Raw genomic sequence first — 22,485 nt, 5'->3', positions numbered from 1 at the left:
CATTAGCTGTGATGCTAACGGTGCGTTGCGAGTGGTAATACGAGAGAGAGAAGGTGCAAATCTGGTAACAAATGAAGGAATGATTAATTCCTAAGAAAAACATCACAGGGTCCATCGTCCGGCGGTGGTTTGGCTTCAAGCGGGAAGATGTCGAACAGACAACCGTAATTTCAATTGTGGGGCAAAAGCGTTGCTACAAAAAGTAGCACCACTGCTAATTTGTGGCATCATTTGAAAAGTCACACGTTTGTCACGTTCGGAGCGCATTGAGATGAGTGGAGCTGTCAACTCAGGATGCATGGGACCAGACAAGCAAGTTAGCAGCTAAGAGCTGGTTTAATGTATAACAAATGATAAAAGAACACTGATGCAAAAGACAAAAGAAAGCGCGTGCAATGCACGGGGAGCTAGGCTAACATTAGCACTGAGGTAAAGTCCGAAAGCTGCGCGTGTCGTGCGCCCAAAAGCTAAGGTGGAACTTAGCAAGCCAAAAACAGGACCGGATCATCAAACGTGAGTGTTGCATAAAGCAAGTGAAGAACTGAGGCAGAACAAAGGGAGGAGGCAGGTATAAATACAGAAACTGTAATCAAAAACAGGTGTGCGCCGGGCGTCAGTGCAGGTGGAGCAAATGAAGTTGCTATGGTGACGAATACAAACAAGGAAGTGCTGAAATACTGGGATCGGCAGAGTCCAAAACGTGATCAGAACATACACAAAAGCAAACAACAAACGATCCATGTAGTGGATTGTAACATCGTTAGAGAACGAGAAGTGCTTGAAACTCTGCATGTCAACATCTCTGTTTGATGCCACACCTACAAAATGCCCAAGCAACCATTTCCACCCCAACACCGTATGAAAAAAATAGTCAACAACAAAAGGAGATAATGTCCGCAGGAACCTACCACATAGTGAAGGACATACACTATTTGATTTTTTATTATGCAGCTCAGTTTTATTTGACACTTTTTGAAATATCTTGTGTGACATCATGCACAAAAGTGCACTTTATTTGTTTTAAACTATTGTAGTGGCATTCTGTACAAAAAGTGTACTTTAATTGAGTGTTGTTTTGATATGTCATCTTAGTGACATCATGCACAAAAGTGCACTTTATTTGTTTTAAACTATTGTAGTGGCGTCCTGTACAAAAAGTGCACTTTAATTTAGTGTTGTTTCAATATGTCATCTTAGTGACATCATGCACAAAAGTGCACTTTATTTGTTTTAAACTATTGTAGTGGCGTTCTGTACAAAAAGTGCACTTTAATTTAGTGTTGTTTCAATATGTCATCTTAGTGACATCATGCACAAAAGTGCACTTTATTTGTTTTAAACTATTGTAGTGGCGTTCTGTACAAAAAGTGCACTTTAATTTAGTGTTGTTTTGATATGTCATCTTAGTGACATCATGCACAAAAGTGCACTTTATTTGTTTTAAACTATTGTAGTGGCATTCTGTACAAAAAGTGTACTTTAATTTAGTGTTGTTTCAATATGTCATCTTAGTGACATCATGCACAAAAGTACACTTTATTTGTTTTAAACTATTGTAGTGGCATTCTGTACAAAAAGTGTACTTTAATTGAGTGTTGTTTTGATATGTCATCTTAGTGACATCATGCACAAAAGTACACTTTATTTGTTTTAAACTATTGTAGTGGCATTCTGTACAAAAAGTGTACTTTAATTGAGTGTTGTTTTGATATGTCATCTTAATGACATCATGCACAAAAGTGCACTTTGTTTTAAACTATTGTAGTGGCGTTCTGTACAAAAAGTGCACTTTAATTTAGTGTTGTTTCAATATGTCATCTTAGTGACATCATGCACAAAAGTGCACTATATTTGTTTTAAACTATTGTAGTGGCATTCTGTACAAAAAGTGCACTTTAATTTAGTGTTGTTTCAATATGTCATCTTAGTGACATCATGCACAAAAGTGCACTTTATTTGTTTCAAACTATTGTAGTGGCGTTCTGTACAAAAAGTGCACTTTAATTTAGTGTTGTTTTGATATGTCATCTTAGTGACATCATGCACAAAAGTGAACTTTATTTGTTTTAAACTATTGTAGTGGCATTCTGTACAAAAAGTGCACTTTAATTTAGGGTTGTTTCAATATGTCATCTTAGTGACATCATGCACAAAAGTGCACTTTATTTGTTTTAAACTATTGTAGTGGCGTTCTGTACAAAAAGTGCACTTTAATTTAGTGTTGTTTTGATATGTCATCTTAGTGACATCATGCACAAAAGTGCACTTTATTTGTTTTAAACTATTGTAGTGGCGTTCTGTACAAAAAGTGCACTTCAATTTCGTGTTCTGATATGTCATCTTAGTGACATCATGCACAAAAGTGCACTTTATTTGTTTTAAACTATTGTAGTGGCGTGCGTTCTGTACAAAAAGTGCACTTTAATTTAGTGTTGTTTTGATATGTCATCTTAGTGACATCATGCACAAAAGTGCACTTTATTTGTTTCAAACTATTGTAGTGGCGTTCTGTACAAAAAGTGCACTTTAATTTAGTGTTGTTTTGATATGTCATCTTAGTGACATCATGCACAAAAGTGAACTTTATTTGTTTTAAACTATTGTAGTGGCATTCTGTACAAAAAGTGCACTTTAATTTAGTGTTGTTTTGATATGTCATCTTAGTGACATCATGCACAAAAGTGCACTTTATTTGTTTTAAACTATTGTAGTGGCGTTCTGTACAAAAAGTGCACTTTAATTTAGTGTTGTTTTGATATGTCATCTTAGTGACATCATGCACAAAAGTGCACTATATTTGTTTTAAACTATTGTAGTGGCATTCTGTACAAAAAGTGCACTTTAATTTAGTGTTGTTTCAATATGTCATCTTAGTGACATCATGCACAAAAGTGCACTCATAGCTTGTTTTAAAATGTCCCTGACAAAAAAAAAATAATCCAATCCACTTTATTTATATAGCACATTTAAACAACAATAACGTTTCCAAAGTGCTGCACAGCCATGTTAAAAACAATTGTAAAAAATAAATAAAAAAATAAAATAAAAAAATAAAAAAATATATATATATATATATTATGCTCCACTAATGACTGAATAAAAACAAAAAATAAATAAATACAAAAAAATAAAAAATAAATATAAAACCAATAAAAACAAATATGATTAAAAACTATTTTAAAGGGTAAAATCAATTAAAACAGTAAAATAGAAATCAAAGTGTATAAAAAACACAGAGGACAAATAAATAAATAATAAATAAATAAAAATAAAATGTCTCTGACAATCTTGCACTTTCTGTTTTGGAAATGACATGAATGTTTGTGCCACTGTGCCAATAACTGTTTAATAAATACACTTTTAGTTGTGATTTCCCTCTCTGCATGAAAGTTTAAAAGTAGCATATATGAATGCAGTATGAAGAAGAATGTTTGAATGTAGACACATAGAATCATCATACTGCTGTCATTATATGCATCAAGTCTTCATTCAAGGCTAAGGCAAAATAATCGATATATATGGTGTATCGTGACATGGCCTAAAAATATCAAGATATTAATAAAAGGCCACATCGCCCAGCCCTAGTTGAGGGGATGTAATTAAAATGTTAGTGTGAACTAGGGTTGTATACTAGTATATTATCGCCGTACTAATGAATAAAAAATGGTCATATACTCTGTTTGAAAAGTACTGCTTCTGTCTATATGTGTTGACCCTGCGATGAGGTGGTGACTTGTCCAGGGTGGACCCCGCCTACTGCCCGGATGCAGCTGAGAACCTACTCAGTGGCCTAGTGGTTAGTGTCCGCCCTGAGATCGACAGGTTGGGAGTTCAAACCCCGGCCGAGTCATACCAAAGACTATAAAAATGAGACCCGTTACGTCCCCGTTTGGCACTCAGCAACAAAAGTTGGAATTGGGGGTTAAATCACCATAAATAAATTCTGAGCGCGGCCACTGCTGCTGCTCACTGCTCCCCTCACCTCCCAGGGGGTGATCAAGGGTGATGGGTCAAATGCAGAGGACACATTTCACCTCTCCTTGTGTGTGTGTGACAATCATTGCAACTTTAGTTTAGATAGGCTCCAGAACCCCCCGCCACCCCAAAAAGGACAAGCAGTAGAAAATGGATGGATGGATGGAATATTTAAAGCAATAAATAACAATACTTTGTTTTGCCTATGAATGTGTGCATGTTTGTACATTTTATATACATTATGGGGACACAAAGTCAGATGGACCAACATAGCAGTCTGGACCGTTGCCATAGAGACCAGTGGTCCTCAAACCCCCCCACGACCCTGAAAGGGACAAGCAGTAGAAAATGGATGGATGGATGGAATATTTATAGCAATAAATAACAATACTTTGTTTTGCCTATGAATGTGTGCATGTTTGTACATTTTATATACATTATGGGGACACAAAGGCAGATGGACCAACATAGAATTCTGGACTGTCGCCATAGAGACCAGTGGTCCTCAAACCCCCCCACGACCCTGAAAGGAACAAGCAGTAGAAAATGGATGGATGGATGGGTTCCCAATTTTATTTTTTGTTGTTTTTCTTAACGTGTCGTGACATTGCTGTTTTTTACGAGCAGAGAGCATGTTCGGCAGCGCAAAAACACGGAGTACCTACAAGCAGACACAGTGTGTTGAAAGAAAAGGAAGAATGGACGCATTTTGGCTTAAAAAGTCAAGATAAAGGTGAAGTTATAACACTGAAACACCCTCAGCAAGAGGTGCTTTAAGACATGGCTAGCTAGCTAGCAGCTAACATCCATCCGCAGTCTGCAGTGTTCGAGCGACTACAAAATCACTAATCCTCGTCTCCATGGCGACAGAGTACATTTCTTACAAGTACCATTATCAATGGAGGACGAGGAATAGCTAAAGATGCTTCACTGCACACCGAAGGAGGACACCCCTCCCCCCACCTCCCGAAATCGGAGGTGTCAAGGTTGGCAAGTATGCATGGAATATTACATTGTCTTTATTTTTTAATCATAATTAATAATTGAAACATTTAAAAACAATTATTTTGGTAGTGAATGAGGCGCGAAAAATAAAGGCGTACCTAAACAGCGCCCTCTGCTGGCACGCCCCCCCCCCCCCCAGTGGGTGACTGAGGAGCAGCTGCCATTGTCCAACACTACAGAAGAGGATTAGCGCGCGTGCACGTCCACGTCCACGCACATTAGCCGGTGACCACGGACGCAGTTGTGACGCGCACGCACACGTGCACGGAAGTCGAGACGACCGGCTCGCGGGAAGAAAAAAAAAAAAAAAAAAGACTTCACCGGCGGCGCGCATTTACTACTCCACGCGCCCCGACACGCGCTTCATTGCCTGCGACTGGAGCGCGCGCCGACGCTGTGGAGGATCGCGGAGACCCCAGGATGGAGCCCAGCTGCTGAATTGAGGACGTGACGTGACGTGACGTGACGAGACGGGATCGGATCGGGGTTTTGCGTGAAAAGGGAAGTCTGAACAGGGGCCGGCATGGCGTGTAGGTGGACCTGGCAGGTGCTGATCACCGTCTGTCTGCTTCTAATTCCCCTCTCCACGCACGGTAAGACCCACGACATGCATGCTGTGTTTTATTTGTAAATATACCGCGTCACACCCTGCCCTGTTGAAAGTAAAACTGAAGGATGACGGCGTCCACAAAGCACGTTAAATATTCAATAATAATCATTCAATCACAGTGGAATGAACAGCCGTTGTGATGACGTCAGTGTATCAACCTCGGTGACATAAATGACGTCACAGCCACGCCAGCGATGGCACTGCGCACGCGCACGCCAAAAGGTGGCCGGCAAAGTGACGGCTCTCACTTGCATCTGCGAGACATCTGCTTGTAGTGGCGAGGAAGGCGTTAATAGCAGCCGCTGCCCGGCAACAGGCTGCTCGTGCACGACGAGGGTCGTCGGGGTTCACGGGCGCGCGCAGCCAGCACCACCCCCCCCCCCCCCCCGCACTATTTTCACACCCCCACCCAGCCTTGATATGTGCTGTTACCCTGCAGCAGATTGACTGATCAACATGGCAGGGGTTCAACCATAAGGTGAAATATGATCATCATCCATCCATCCATGTTCTACCGCTTGTCCCCGCCCTCCCCCTATATTCTGTCAGATTGAATGCTGACATCAATATCAGGGGTCCCCCAAACTACAGACCACGGGCCAGATACAGTCCGCCAGCGTCCCAAAAAATATATATATTTTTTTAATTATTATTGTTTTATCTGTCCTTTGTAGCCATTCCATCCATCCATTTTCTACCGCTTGTTAATCTCAGGGTCTCCTCGCCGCTCAAGCAAGTCGTATTAGTCTAAAAATGCATTTTCTCCATCGATGACATGAAAGAGCGCGAGGCAAGTGCACACTTTGTCAGTCAATTAGTGCAAAAGGGGGAAAAATGGCAAAATCTTTGGGGAAACAGGAAGAGTTTTACATCATCTGTGGACTTGGGACTTTTTTTTTTTTGTTTAGTGTAAGGAAAAGTTAATTTGTCTCATCTGCAATGAGACAGATTATAAATAAAGTCATTTTAAGAAAAAACTTTTTTTTTAAATCATAATTTCCACATACTATAGGAGACAAATAAATAAATACATCAAACCTCTAATATTAATAGATACATGTAATTTAAAAAAGTAAATATACAATAATTAATATTAAAAAAAATCTTACTTTTAAGAGAAAAAGTTAATCTTAGGGGAAAAAAAGTTGGAAATTAAGGAGCATAAAGTCATACTATTAAAAAAAATTCTTGTTATAATGTTTTGAATAATGAAGTCAGAATATTAAGACAACAAAGTAATCTTATACAAAAAAAGTTGCAATTTTACAAAAAGTCATTATTTTACAACCTAAAAAAGAAAAATCAAATATTAAAGGAAACAAGTCACACCTTTAATTTGAAGAAGTAAATGTAATTAAAAAAAATTGCATTAATTTTAGAATAATTAAGTAATTTTAATAACATCATACTATTAGATAAAAATTTTTTTTTATCTTGTTGGAAAGAGTTAGAATTGAATGAGAATAAAGTCAAAAACTTTGTAATCTTATGTCTTAATTTTACAAAAATGAAGTCAGAATATTAAGAGAAAAACTTATAAGAAAAAAGTTGAAATTTTATGGGAATAAAGTCATAATATTAAGAAAAAAAAGTCATTTCACATTCTGTAAGAGAAAAATAAATAAATCACAGCTCTAATATTAACAGATACGGGTAATTAAAAAAAATCAGTCAATATATAATAATTAATCGAAAAAATAACTTACTACTAAGAGAAAATTTTAATCTTATGGGTAAAAAAGTTGGAAATTAAGGAGCATAAAGTCCTACTAGAAAAAAAAATCTTGTTATAATTTTGTGAATAATGAAGTCAGAAAACCTATAAGAAAAAAGTTGAAATTTTATGACAAAAAAATTCATAATATTAAGAAAAAAACTGTTCATAATTTTACAACCTATTACAGATTTTTTTTTTTTTAAAGGAAACAAATCACACCTTTAATTTGAAGTAAATGTAATAAAAAAATTGCATTAATTTTGTAATTGAGTAATTTTAATAGACTCATACTATTAAGATAAAAATGTCATCTTGTGGGAAAAAGTTGGAATTTAAAAAGAATAAAGTCAAAAACTTGGTAATCTCATGTCTTAATTTTACAAAAATGAAGTCAGAATACTTCTAAGAAATAATTATAGAAAGAAGTTGAAATTTTATGTGAAGAAAGTCATAATATTAAGAAAAAAAAAGTCATTATTTCACATTCTGTAAGAGAAAAATAAATAAATCACAGCTCTAATATTCACAGATACGGGTAATTAAAAAAATCAGTCAATATATAATAATTAATCGAAAAAATAACTTACTACTAAGAGAAAATTTTAATCTTATGGGTAAAAAAGTTGGAAATTAAGGAGCATAAAGTCCTACTAGAAAAAAAAATCTTGTTATAATTTTGTGAATAATGAAGTCAGAAAACCTATAAGAAAAAAGTTGAAATTTTATGGGAATAAAGTCATAATATTAAGAAAAAAAAGTCATTTCACATTCTGTAAGAGAAAAATAAATAAATCACAGCTGTAATATTCACAGATACGGGTAATTAAAAAAATCAGTCAATATATAATAATTAATCGAAAAAATAACTCTTACTACTAAGAGAAAATTTTAATCTTATGGGTAAAAAAGTTGGAAATTAAGGAGCATAAAGTCCTACTAGAAAAAAAAATCTTGTTATAATTTTGTGAATAATGAAGTCAGAAAACCTATAAGAAAAAAGTTGAAATTTTATGACAAAAAAGTCATAAAATTAAGAAAAAAACTGTTCACAAAGTCATAATTTTACAACCTATTAGAGAACTTTTTTTTTAAAGGAAACAAGTCACACCTTTAATTTGAAGTAAATGCAATAAAAAAAAATGCATTAATTTTGTAATTGAGTAATTTTAATAGACTCATACTATTAAGATAAAAATGTTATCTTGTGGGAAAAAGTTGTAATTTAAAAAGAATAAAGTCAAAAACTTGGTAATCTCATGTCTTAATTTTACAAAAATGAAGTCAGAATACTTCTAAGAAATAATTATAGAAAAAATTGGAATTTTATGGGAATAAAGTCCTAATATTAAGAAAAAAGTCATTATTTCACATTCTGTAAGAGAAAAATAAATAATAATATTAATAAAAAATCATTAAATAGAGCAGGGGTCGCCCGTAAGGACCAGATGAGTCGCCCGCTGGCCTGTTCTAAAAATAGCTCAAATAGCAGCACTTACCAGTGAGCTGCCTCTATTTTTTAAATTGTATTTATTTACTAGCAAGCTGGTCTCGCTTTGCTTGACATTTTTAATTCTAAGAGAGACAAAAGTCAAATAAAAAATCAAAATCCAAGACTTGGTCTTCACTTGTTTAAATAAATTCATTTATTTTTTTCCTTTGCTTCTTATAACTTTCAGAAAGACAATTTTAGAGAAAAAATACAACCTTAAAAATGATTTTAGGATTTTTAAACACATTTACCTTTTAAATTCCTTCCTCTTCTTTCCTGACAATTTAAATCAATGTTCAAGTAAATTTATTTTTTTTATTGTAAAAATAATAAATACCTTCTAATTAACTTCTTTATTTTAGCTTCTGTTTTTTCGACGAAGAATATTTGTGAAATATTTCTTCAAAGTTATGATTAAAATTTAAAAAAAATATTCTGGCAAATCTAAAAAATCTGTAGAATCACATTTAAATCTTATTTCAAAGTCTTTTGAATGTCTTTTAAAATGTTTGTTCTGGAAAATCTAAAAGAAATAATGATTTGTCTTTGTTAGAAATATAGCTTGGTCCAATTTGTTATATATTCTAACAAAGTGCGGATTGGATTTTAACCTATTTAAAACATGTCATCAAAAATATATTTATTGTGAGAAATCATTAAGATGATCAGTGTTTCCACAAAGATAAATATCATTAATTATCAATAATAACAGAGTTAAATGTAAATTGAGCAAATTGGCTATTTCTGTCAATTTATTTAAGTGTGTATCAAACTGGTAGCCCTTCACATTAATCAGTACCCAAGAAGTAGATCTTGCTTTCAAAAAGGTTGCTGACCCCTGAAATAGATCATAATTTAAAAAAAATTATTATTAAGAGAAAATTTCCCCGTAAGAAAATCTTAGGGGGAAAAAAAGTTGGAAATTAAGGAGCATAAAAACCATCCATCCATTTTTTACCGCTTATTCCCTTTGGGGTCGCGGGGGGGCGCTGGTGCCTATCAATCGGGCGGAAGGCGGGGTACACCATGGACAAGTCACCACCTCATATTTCACATACAGTAAGAGAAAAATAAATAAATCACACCTCTAATATTAGGAGATAAATGTAATTTTAAAAAATCCAGTAAATCCATGTTTAGTGTATGCGCGGTTCGCAATACGAAAGGTCCCGGGTTCGATCGCCGTGATTCACCAGCGATCCCACCCAGTTGGTGACGGAGGTTACAAGCCACATGTCCGCCGTGGAGTGGCGAGATGATAAGGATGGCGTCCTGCTGGCTCGGCCGAGTGTGAGTGAGGACAGCCGCCTGGAGTCAAAGCCGTTGCCATGGTGACAAGCTAAGGTGTGGGCAGCTAAAAAGGTGCGAGTCGTTTGAAAGGAAGCGACGGTGGTTGGTGTAATCTCCCCGTCTTCCGTCTGAGCTCGGATAAATGGCTGCGGACAGGATGCCACCTTGGAGCCACGTTGCAGAGAATTGATTTCAATCGGCCGTAGTCGTTTTTTTGGCCCAACAGGTCTTTCTGAGGCCGTCGCTCCATTTTGTCTGGAGTCGGACGACACGGCTTTTAGTGGACCATTAAAATAAGCAGAGCAGCGGCGGCGGCAAACACTGGATTCTCTGTTTCCACTCTCGCTTCTCTCCTCCTTTCAACCTGCCATCTATGTGCATCTCACCATGGCAACCGCTCCTTGTGTGTGTGTGTGTGTGTGTGTGTGTGTGTGTGTGTGTGAGGCTGCGAGATGGATCTCTTGGTTCGAGGGTTGGTGAGCGCGGTCACGTGGAGATGCTGTTCAAATGGTTGAGCTGCGATCTGAGAGGACAAGGAGAGGCGACTCAGAGCCGAGGCGCTCAATGGAGTTTGAAGGTTGTCACCGAGGGGATGGCGGAGATTTGGACCAGCACCTCTTCCCAATTCCGTCAACGCTTTTGTCATTTTCAACAAACTAAATAGTTGCTCCTGTAAATTTGTGGGGCATCACGGTGGCAGAGGGGTTAGTGCGTCTGCCTCACAATACGAAGTTCCTGCAGTCCTGGGTTCAAATCCAGGCTTGGGATCTTTCTGTGTGGAGTTTGCATGTTCTCCCCGTGAGTGCGTGGGTTCCCTCCGGGTACTCCGGCTTCCTCCCACCTCCAAAGACATGCACCTGGGGATAGGCCCCTCCCACCGCCAAAGACATGCACCTGGGGATAGGCCCCTCCCACCTCCAAAGACATGCACCTGGGGATAGGCCCCTCCCACCTCCAAAGACATGCACCTGGGGATAGGCCCCTCCCACCTCCAAAGACATGCACCTGGGGATAGGCCCCTCCCACCTCCAAAGACATGCACCTGGGGATAGGCCCCTCCCACCTCCAAAGGCATGCACCTGGGGATAGGCCCCTCCCACCTCCAAAGACATGCACCTGGGGATAGGCCCCTCCCACCTCCAAAGACATGCACCTGGGGATAGGCCCCTCCCACCTCCAAAGACATGCACCTGGGGATAGGCCCCTCCCACTTCCAAAGACATGCACTTGGGGATAGGCCCCTCCCACCTCCAAAGACATGCACCTGGGGATAGGCCCCTCCCACCTCCAAAGACATGCACCTGGGGATAGGCCCCTCCCACCCCCAAAGACATGCACCTGGGGATAGGCCCCTCCCACCTCCAAAGACATGCACCTGGGGATAGGCCCCTCCCACCTCCAAAGACATGCACCTGGGGATAGGCCCCTCCCACCTCCAAAGACATGCACCTGGGGATAGGCCCCTCCCACCTCCAAAGACATGCACCTGGGGATAGGCCCCTCCCACCCCCAAAGACATGCACCTGGGGATAGGCCCCTCCCACCTCCAAAGACATGCACCTGGGGATAGGCCCCTCCCACCTCCAAAGACATGCACCTGGGGATAGGCCCCTCCCACCTCCAAAGACATGCACCTGGGGATAGGCCCCTCCCACCTCCAAAGACATGCACCTGGGGATAGGCCCCTCCCACCCCCAAAGACATGCACCTGGGGATAGGCCCCTCCCACCTCCAAAGACATGCACCTGGGGATAGGCCCCTCCCACCTCCAAAGACATGCACCTGGGGATAGGTTGATTGGCAACACTAAATGGTCCCTAGCGTGTGAATGTTGTCTGTCTATCTGTGTTGGCCCTGCGATGAGGTGGCGACTTGTCCAGGGTGTACCCTGCCTTCCGCCCGATTGTAGCTGAGATAGGCGCCAGCGCCCCCCGCGACCCCGAAAGGGAATAAGCGGTAGAAAATGGATGGATGGATGGATGTAAATTTGTGATTTAATTACAATTCCTCGACTATAAAAGCAGCTTTTATTTCATGGGTCTTCAGCACAATCTGATAACACAATTCAAGAAAAAAATAGAAAGGAAAAATAGGAAAAATAGCAGCAATTTTACAAGAATAAAGTCATAATATTAAGAAAAACATTTACAACCTATAAGACATTTTTTTAAAGGAAATAAGTCACACCTTTAATATAAAATTACTTAATTTTGTAATTGAGTAATTTTTATAAATTCATACTATTAAGATGAAAATTAGATTTTAATGAGAATAATCTTAATCTAAATCTTAATTTTACAAAAATTAAGTCAGAATATTAAGAGAAAAATTTATAAGAAAAAAGTTTTTCAGGGATAAAGTCATAATATTAAGAAAAAATAAAATAAAATCATAATTTCACACACTAAATGGTCCCTAGTGTGTGAATGTTGTCTGTCTATCTGTGTTGGCCCTGAGAGGAGGTGGCGACTTGTCCAGGGTGTACCCCGCCTTCCGCCCAATTTGTAGCTGAGATAGGCACCAGCGCCCCCCCGCGACCCCAAAAGGGAATAAGCGGTAGAAAATGGATGGATATTAAGAATGAAAAAAAATCATAATTTCACATACCATAGTAGAAAATTAAATAAATCATACCTCTAATCTTAAAAAAGACATGTCATTTAAAACATTCAATACATCTTTAATATTAATAAAAAAGAAATTAGTATTAAGAGAAACATTTTATGATACGGGAAAAATAACTTGAAAATTAATGAGAAATCATTAATTAATTAAAATTAATGAGAATAAAGTCATACTATGAAAAACATTTTGGGTAATTTTTTAATTAATGAAGTCTGAATACTAAGAGAAACACAATCTTATAGGGAAAAAGTTGCAATTTTACAGGAATAAAGTCTTATATTAAGAGAAAATGTTTTAATGCTACACGGAAAAAGGTGATAATTTTACAAGAATAAAGTCATAATATCAAAAAAAAACTGTTCTAAAGGTCATAATTTTACATCCTGTAAGAGAAAAAAATAATTTTAAAGGAAATAAGTCACACTTTTAATATGAAGAGGAAGATTCAACATGTCCATTATTTTTAAAATTAAGTAATTTTAATATATTCATAATATTAAGATAGAAAAGAATATCTTGTGGGAAAATGCTTGGAATTTAATGAGAATAAAGTCAAAAACTTTGTAATCTTATGTCATAATTTTACAAAAATGAAGTCAGACTAAGAGAAAAACGTAATCTTGTAGGGAAAAAGTTGCAATTTTTCAAAAAAATAAAGTCATAATGTTAAGAGAAAATGTAATATTACACGGAAAAAGGTCATCATTTTACAAGAATAAAGTCATAATATTAAGAAAAAAACTTTTGTAAAGGTCATAATTTATAAGAGAAAAAAATCATTTTAAAGGAAACAAGTCACACCTTTAATATGAAGAGGAAGATTCAACATGTCCATTATTTTATAATTAAGTCATTTTAATAAATTCATAACATTAAGATACAAAATATATACTGCGGGAAAAAGTTGGAATTTAATGAAAATTAAGTTAAAAAAACATAATCTTTCATCTTAATTGTAAATAATAAAGTCAAAATATTAAGAGAAAAATGTAATCTTATAGGAAAAAAGTTGCAATTTTACAGGAATGAACTGTTCAAAAAGTCCTAATTTTACAAGAATAAAGTCCTAAAATTAAAAAAAAACCTGTTCAAAAGTCGTAATAAGTCACACCTTTAAAATGAAGAGGTAAATAAAAATGTGCATACATTTTATATCTAAGTAATTTTAATAAATTCATTCTATTAAGATAAAAAAAATATCTTGTGGGAAAAAGTTGGAATTTAATGAGAATAAAGTCAAAAACTATGTAATCTTATGTCTTAATTTTACAAAAATGAAGTCAGAATATTGAGAGAAAAACTTAATCTTAAAGGGAAAACGTTGCAATTTTAACAGGAATAAAGTCATATTAAGAAAACTTTTTTTTTAAAGTCATAATTTCACATACTGAAAGAGAAAAATAAATAAATCTCACCTCTAATATCAAGAGATAAATGTAATTTAAAAAATCTATAAATATATAATAATTAGTAAAAAGAAAACCTCTTAATATTAAGAGAAACATTGAATATTACAGGGAAAAAAAGGAAATTAATGAGCATGAAGTCATACTATATAAATAATGAAATAATGAAGTCAGAATATTAAGAGAACAAGTAGTAGTGTACATAATACAACATAAAGCTGCAGCATGTTTTTTCTTGGAATATAAAAAAACTAAACATGCTGGCTCACTGCTTGAAGAATGGGATGACATCCCACAACAGTGTGTGACCAGGCTGGTTTCCAGCATGAGGTGGAGGTGCCAGGCTGTTGTGGTCTTGTATGCTTGTTCCACACGCTAGCACGTTAGCACGCTGTCACATCAATAGATGGACGTGCTACATGCACTTCCTGACTACCAGCGTCCACTGCACTGGACGTTTGGGGAGAAAATATCCCCTTTCTGCAAAAGAAGTGTGCACCGTAGAGGACGGCGGTTCTCTGTCGGACATCCCACTACTTAGCTTTTGTTTGTTTATTTATTTGTGTTGACGGAAAGCAAAGTGAACCTCTGCCTCTAAATCCTCGTCTGATCCTCACCCAGTCTTGGTCACCAGAGCACTTTGGGTGTGCCTAAACCCACACCGTCACACTTTCATTAGCAGACTACTCTTCTTCACGAGGCCAGAACATTCCTTCGTCTCTGACCCTTCGAATAAATTCATACTATTAAGATAAAAACATATCTTGTATGTTGATTTGAAAAATGAAAAAACAACAATGTAATTTTACTGAAAAAAAATCATAATATGAGAATAAAGCCGTAATAAAAAGAAAAAAAAAATGAGAAAATTTGTCATAATTTTACAATAATGAAGTCCTAATAATAATAAAATGTATGAGAAAATTAGTCATAATTTTACAATAATGAAGTCATAATATTGGAAGAAAAACTTAATTCTACAGGGGGAAAAAAAGTCCGAATTTTACAAGAATAAAGTCATAATATCAGGAGAAAAACTGTAATCTTACGGGGGAAAAGTTGTACTTTTACGAGAAAAAAGTTGTTCTTTAAAGAGAAAAACTTTGTAGGCTAATGAAAAAGTCCAAATAGTACTGGAATAAAGAAATGTTTTTAAAGAAAAAGTTATAAGAGAAAAACAATTTTACAGGGGAAAAAAAAGTCGGAATTTCAGAAGAATGAAGTCATTAAAGAGAAAAACTGTAATCTTATGGGGAACAAGTTTTACTTTTATGGGAAAAAAGTTATGATATAAAGTGAAAAACTTTGTAGTCTACAAAAAAAGTCCCAAATGTACTGGAATAAAGACATGTTTTTAAAGAAAAACGTAATAATGATGGGAAAAAAATCATATTATAAGAATAAAGGCATAATAATGAGAAAAAATATGAGAAAATTTGTAATAATTTTACAATAATGAAGTCATAATAATACGAAAAAAATATAGTAATTGTGAAGGGAAAAAGTTGTAATTTTACGAAAAAGTCATAATATCAAGAGAACAACTTAATTTTACAGGAAAAAAGTTGTACTGTAAAGAGAAAAACTTTGTAGTCTAATAAAAAAATAACGTACAAATTGTACTCAAATAAAGACATCTTTTTAAAGAAAAACGTAATTTTAATGGAAAAAAAAATCATAAGAGAATAAAGCCATAATAATGAGAAAAAATATGAGAAAATGAGTCATAATTTTACAATAATGAAATCATAATATTAGGAGAAAATATAGTAATCTTACAGGGAAAAAGTCGTAATTGTACGAGAATAAAGTCATAATATTAAGAGAAAAACATAATTTTACATGGGGGAAAAAAGTCGTAATTTTACAAGGATAGTCAGAATATTACAAGGAAAACTAATCCCACGGGGGAAAAGGTTGTACTTTTATGAGAAAAAAGTTACACTATAAAGAGAAAAACTTTGTAGTCTAATGAAAAAAGTCCAAATTGTAGTGGAATAAAAACATGTTTTTAAAGAAAAACTTTATTTTTACTTGGGAAAAAAAAAAAATCACAATATTATGAGAATAAAGCCATAATAATAATAAAAAATATAAGAAAAAATTGTCATAATTTTACAATAATGAAGTTATAATGTTAGGACAAAATCTAGTAATGTTACAAGGAAATGATTTAATTTTATGAGAATAAAGTCACATTATTAAGAGAAAAACGTAATTTTACAGGGGGGAAAAAAGTTATAATTTCACAAGAATAAAGGCACAATATTTGGAGGAAAACTTTGGAATCTTACAGGGAAATAAGTCGTACATTTAGGAAAATAAAAGGCATAATACTGCAGTGACAATAAAAGTTCATCTTACATAATAAGAAGATGTACTTTCACAAGAAAAAAGTTATACTTATAGGAGAAAAACTTTGCAATCTTATCAAAAACTTGTGCTGGATTGAATACAGCCAAAGAAAAACATATATTTTTCGGGAAAAAAGTCCAAATCTTATGAGAAGAAAACCATATCAATAAAAAAAAAAAAAAGTGATCTTAAGAGAAAAAGAGTCACAATTTTACAATAATAAATCAAATTATTAGGAGGATAGTTTTTCATTTTACAGGGAGAAAATGTTATTTACGATAATTTTTTAGACATCCAGTCTAATTTTACAAGAAAAAAGTCAAAGTATCAAAAGAAAAACTACCTTATGGGGGAAAAAAAGTATAAATAAAGTCATTTTAAAAGAAAAAGTTTGTCATCTTAAAAGAAAAGTCATAATGTTAGGAGAAAACAATCATGTGGGGAAAAAGTCGTACTTTTATAAGAATAAATTCATACAATTGAGAGAAAATTGGTGTGATTTTTATGGTAGAACACTGCTTGCATCATTCCACACTTACACATGCAGTACATCCTCCTAACAATCAGCGTTCCATGCAGTGTTAGTTTGGGGGTAAATTTGGGGGGAAAACAGCCCTTTTATGCAAATGTCCACTGTAGAGGACACTGGTTATGAGGAGGTAGGGTTGTACATTATATACCAGGATCAGAATAGTATCGCGGTACTAATGAATCCAAAACTGTACTATACTCTGTTTGAAAAGGACCGGTTCCGGGGCGATGTTCCCGCGTCGTGACATTGCGGGTTTTACGAGCAGAGGAGCATGTTCGGCAGCGCACAATCACCGAGTACTTACAAGCAGACACAGCTACACAGAATAGCTAAACAGGCTTCACTTCACAATAGCTCACCGGCATCATCGCTAACAAAAGCTAGCACGTCTGAATGTAAACAAATGCCATGGACGGATCTACACCTAGCATCCACTGTAATGATACCAAGTACAAGAGTGTATCTAGTCGATACTACTATGACTACTTAAAAAAAAAAAATCTTATTATGTTTATAAACTCTGGAAATACGTCCCTGGACATATGAAGACTTTGAATATGACCAATGTATGATCCTGGAACTACTTGGTATCGGATCGATACCTAAATTTGTGGTATCATCCAATACTAATGTCAAGTATCAAAGAAGAGAAGAATAAAGAGATTATTACATTTTAACTGAAGTGTAGATAGAACATGTTGAAAGAGAAAATAAGCAGATGTTAACGGTAAATGAACAAGTGGATTAATAATCAATTTTTACAGCTTGTCCTTCATAAGAGATGTAAAAATTGTCAGGTCTATGGATCATGTTTTGTTTTTGTCATGTTTGGTTATTTTCTGGACACTTGTATCCCGCTTTTGCACTTCCTTGTTTCTCTTATCTCCATGCCAACTCATTGATTTCACCTTGCCCTCAAGTCACGCCCCTGTCCTCAGCTCTCACACCTGTTAATTTTCATAGCTATTATTTAAGCCACAGTTACCAGGTAGTCGGCCTGGCAACTTCATACATACACATATTCCTCATCTGCTTCATGCCATGCTGTGCTGTTCGTTTTGTCCACGCCACGTAAGTTCTGTTGTTCATGCCACGGTGCAAGTGTTTTTGTTCATGTTTATAGTTTGTAGCCTTTTTACTAGTCTTTTGTTTTTCATAGCCCAGTGTTTGTACCTCCTTGTGAGCGCCCTTTGTTTGCCTTTTTTTTAGTTATAGTGTTAAAAATAAAATATGTACTCACATTCACGTCTCTCTCGTGCCAACTGTCCTTTGCGTCCTAGTCCAAGTTTGACATAAATGACACAATATGTTACTGCATACGTCAGCAGACTAATTAGGAGCCTTTGTTTGTTTACTTACTACTAAAATTGTTAAATTAAAAAAAAAATTGCACCAAGAAAAAATCCTAGTTTGTGAACCCGTTCTCTATAACAACGGCAATAAAAAACAAACAAAAACAAAAAAACTTCTGATTTTGAAAAAGAAAAGTTGTGTTCACTATTTTATTTAAGGAATAAATTGTTCTTCGATTGCAACAATAAACATATGATTAAAGCAAACTGAGAATTTTTGTTCAAATGAAGTCAATATTGCCATTTTTTGTGATCCCCTTTTATTTAGAAAAGTATCGAAAGGTATCGAAATGTATTTTGGTACCGGTACCAAAATACTGGTATTGGGACAACCCTATAAGGAGGTAATAAATAGATCAATAAATCGATGAGTCAAATTTTGTTAATTTTCATAACATGGTCACGACTGCATAGTTTCTCTTGTTATAGTCCTATATTTACTGTTATATTTTTATTCTTATAGTTGTATTTTTTTATTTTGTTTCCCATTATTTACTTTTCAAATTTGATCTCAATTCTGTACACTGCTGCTGGAATTTTAATCTTCCAGAGGGAACGCTCCTGAAGGAATCAATAAAGTACTATCTATCTATCTAGCTATCTGTCTAATTACTTTTGGTTTTGATTGACAGGGAGGCATTCAATGTCTCGGCGCCATCACCATCGTAACCAATCATCCTGGCACCAGGAGGCCTTGAACACCAGGATGGTGCTAAGTGATGACTCGGCAGAAAGGGAGCACCTGATAGAAGCAGAGGTCCCCACTTTGTCTAAACACTCTCACTCCCACAAACACCTGATAGAAGCAGAGGTCCCCACTTTGTCTAAACACTCTCACTCCCACAAACACCTGATAGAAGCAGAGGTCCCCACTTTGTCTAAACACTCTCACTCCCACAAACACGCCCATCTCGCTCTGGTGGAGGAAGACCCTCCTGTCGGGGAAGAGCTCACTGGCGGTGGAGCAGGACCGGATCAGCCCGGGAACCCCTTGTCTGACGACATCATCACCGTGGAGTTCCACAGTCCCGCACCGGAAGTCGTACCTTCCGACGTGGAGTCTCCCGGGGCTAAGCTTCCCAAGCCCCAGAAGCAAAAAGCAGGCGCCCCCACAGCTTGGACACTGTCGGACTTTTACGACTACCTGTCGCCGGACGACGATCTCTCCGCCTCGGACCCCACCCCGGAGCCCGAGCCCACCCCTTCCCCGCCCGTCTACATGGAGGATGAGAACCCGCTCTTGGCCAGTTCTCCTGCTCGTCCCGTCAACGCGAAGCCCGGCGTGGACAATAAACCCGCGTGGCCCGCGACGTCCCAGCCGGCACCAGACAACGGTGGAGACCTAAGCCTGGGTGGCGCCCTGGGGGGAGACGGGTGCAGGCTGGGCTTTGTGCGCTCCGGGCCCGGGATGTGTGTCTCGCAGTGTGACGCCCAACCCAATTTCTGCTTCAATGAAGGAGTGTGTACTGTGGTGGCGGGCGTGGGAGCCTTCTGCAGGTAATACACACACACTCTCCATGTTTACACACTTCTTTCTACAAACCCTGTTTCCATATGAGTTGGGGAATTGTGTTAGATGTAAATATAAACAGAATACAATGATTTGCAAATCCTTTTCAAGCCATATTCAGTTGAATATGCTACAAAGACAACATATTTCATGTTCAAACTCATTAACTTTATTTTTTGCAAATAATCATTAACTTTAGAATTTGATGCCAGCAACACGTGACAAAGAAGTTGGGAAAGGTGGCAATAAATACTGATAAAGTTGAGGAATGCTCATCAAACACTTATTTGGAACATCCCACAGGTGTGCAGGCTAATTGGGAACAGGTGGGTGCCATGATTGGCTATAAAAACAGCTTCCCAAAAAATGCTCAGTCTTTCACAAGAAAGGATGGGGCGAGGTACACCCCTTTGTCCACAACTGCGTGGGCAAATAGTCAAACAGTTTAAGAACAACCTTTCTCAAAGTGCAATTGCAAGAAATTTAGGGATTTCAACATCTACGCTCCATAATATCATCAAAAGGTACTTTAACTTTAAAGAGTTGTTTTTCTAGAACATCTCTGCACTTACTTAGTGCGCGTATACACATACTTGCCAACCCTCCCAAAAATCTCCCGGGGCAACCATTCTCCCGATTTCCACCCAGACAACAATATTGGGGGCGTGCCTTTAAGGCACTACCTTTCGCGTCCTCTACAACCTGAAAAGGAGACTACTATATATGTCTCCGTCATCCATAGCTTTATCTATAACCCATAAAGTAGGCAGGCACGGAGCTACTTCTCAGCGTGGGTTTATTCCAGCCGGCATGTTAACACACTGACACACAACATCCGGATTCCCATCATGCATTGCTTCAAAACTATGGCAAGTAGTAATGCCCAAAAAACATAACAGAGACGAAAAAGAAAAAAGAAGACGAGACAGGGCGACGACGAGTAGGAAGAAGAAGTACGCTTGCAAGTTGCAAAATGATCGGAAAAAACAAATTTCAATCCATCCAGGACAGCTCGAAGGGGAAGAGGAAGTAGTAATGTCCCGAAAACATAACAGAGACGAAGCAGAAGAACGAAGACAAGACATGGCGACGACGAGTTAAAAGGAAAAGTACGCTTGCAAGTTCCAATATGACTGGAAAAAAATAATTTAATTTCATCCAGGACAGCTCAAAGGGGAAGGTATGCTGCCTGCAAATTTTGTAGATCAGACTTCTCCACTGAACACGGTGGCTATACTCATTCATGAACGGATTATATATATATATATATATATATATATATATATGAAATACTTGAAAATATACTTGAAAATATCCCTGGCGACTGAGTTGCCAGTTGTTTTACCTTAAAATCTACAGTTACACTGCATTACTGTATATAGAAAAACGGTACTGCTGTTATTTTTACGGTAAAATCTATGTTTGTTTTTACAATGCATTATTCTACATTTTTTTTAAAAAGTGTACCAATTATTTTTTTTACATTTCAATTCTGGTTGCCAGTTTTCCACTGTAAAATGCACTGGCTTTTTTTACAGTGTGGCATTAGGTCAAATTGGGGTATCGGCGCGTGCGGGGGGGAGTGGTAAGGGGGGGGCTTACAGTTTACTCTTTCCCAATTTTCATTTTCAGTTTTGCAGACGAGGGGGAGGGGCTTGAGGGTGTCCAACATGTCCCCCTGGGCAAAACAAAAGAAAGGATTGAGGACACCTCAGGACGCGCACGCAGCGGCGCTGACAGAAGGCCGGCTTAATGTGTCATGAAGATCACAGCGGGGGTCACGGTCAGGATCATGGGGTTTTTGGAGGCAGGAGATAAAAGGACTTGGGCATGGCGAGCGCACAGTCGGCAGAAAAAAAATAACAGGAAGGAATATCGTACAGGATGTGTGGATAGCGCCATCAGGGGACTACAGTTGGTCATCTACTGTAATTGTTTCTACTGAGTAACGCCGCTCTTAATCACATGTGTGACACACACACACACACACACACACACACACACACACACTGATCCCTTGAGCTGGTTAAGTGCTCGGCTGCAGGGAGTCGGACAAAGACCTCAGAACACGACCAGGCAAAAACTGACCGGTGTGCTTCGTCTGTGCCTTCAGGTGCAACGTGCAGGACTACATCTGGAACAAGGGCACGCGCTGTGACTGGGCCGTCACGGAGTTCCAGGTGATGAGTGCGGTGGTGGGCGTGGCCTCCGTGGCGCTCCTCCTCCTCCTCATGATCGTGGTGTTCTTTGCCAAGAGGCTGCACCGCCTCAAGAACGAGAACAAGCGGCTTCGCAAGCGCAGGTGTGTCAAACTGCGCTTACCATGCCTTACCATACTTTATTTATAAAGCCCTTTAAAAACAAGCGCAGTTGAAGAACAACAGGCTGTACACCAAACAAATAGAGGCAGAAGACAGACTAAAAAATAACATTTAAAACAGAAAAATTACCCTAAGAACAATTTGTCTTGGTTGACAAGACTCTGTAACATCACAAGGACATCAAAGGTGGTACCTCTGGATTGACAGACCGGGGTGGTGGTTCCTCTCTTTTAAAAAGGTGTGTTCCAACTATCGTGGGATCACACTCCTCAGCCTTCCCGGTAAAGTCTATTCAGGT

The 22,485-nt window shown here is 37.4% G+C and overlaps 1 protein-coding gene across 4 annotated transcripts in view; it reads left to right on the top strand.

Moving 5' to 3' along the window:
* Nucleotides 1-5,127: 5,127 nt before the first annotated feature.
* cspg5b (chondroitin sulfate proteoglycan 5b) overlaps nucleotides 5,128-22,485 on the top strand; it is a 50,155-nt gene continuing 32,797 nt past the window's right edge. For all 4 annotated transcript variants that reach the window (XM_061882769.1, XM_061882767.1, XM_061882771.1 and 1 more), the window contains exons 1-3: nucleotides 5,128-5,573; nucleotides 18,989-19,853; nucleotides 21,980-22,168. In XM_061882769.1, coding sequence (XP_061738753.1) covers nucleotides 5,504-5,573; nucleotides 18,989-19,853; nucleotides 21,980-22,168 — 1,124 coding nt within the window. In that variant the 5' untranslated portion in view covers nucleotides 5,128-5,503. The remainder of the gene's footprint in view (nucleotides 5,574-18,988; nucleotides 19,854-21,979; nucleotides 22,169-22,485) is intronic.

The sequence above is a fragment of the Nerophis ophidion genome, linkage group LG21 (genome assembly GCF_033978795.1).
Source record: "Nerophis ophidion isolate RoL-2023_Sa linkage group LG21, RoL_Noph_v1.0, whole genome shotgun sequence".
NCBI lineage: Eukaryota > Metazoa > Chordata > Actinopteri > Syngnathiformes > Syngnathidae > Nerophis > Nerophis ophidion.
The sequence above is the reverse complement of the archived record's forward strand: the minus strand, read 5'-3'. Positions and strand labels throughout refer to the sequence as shown.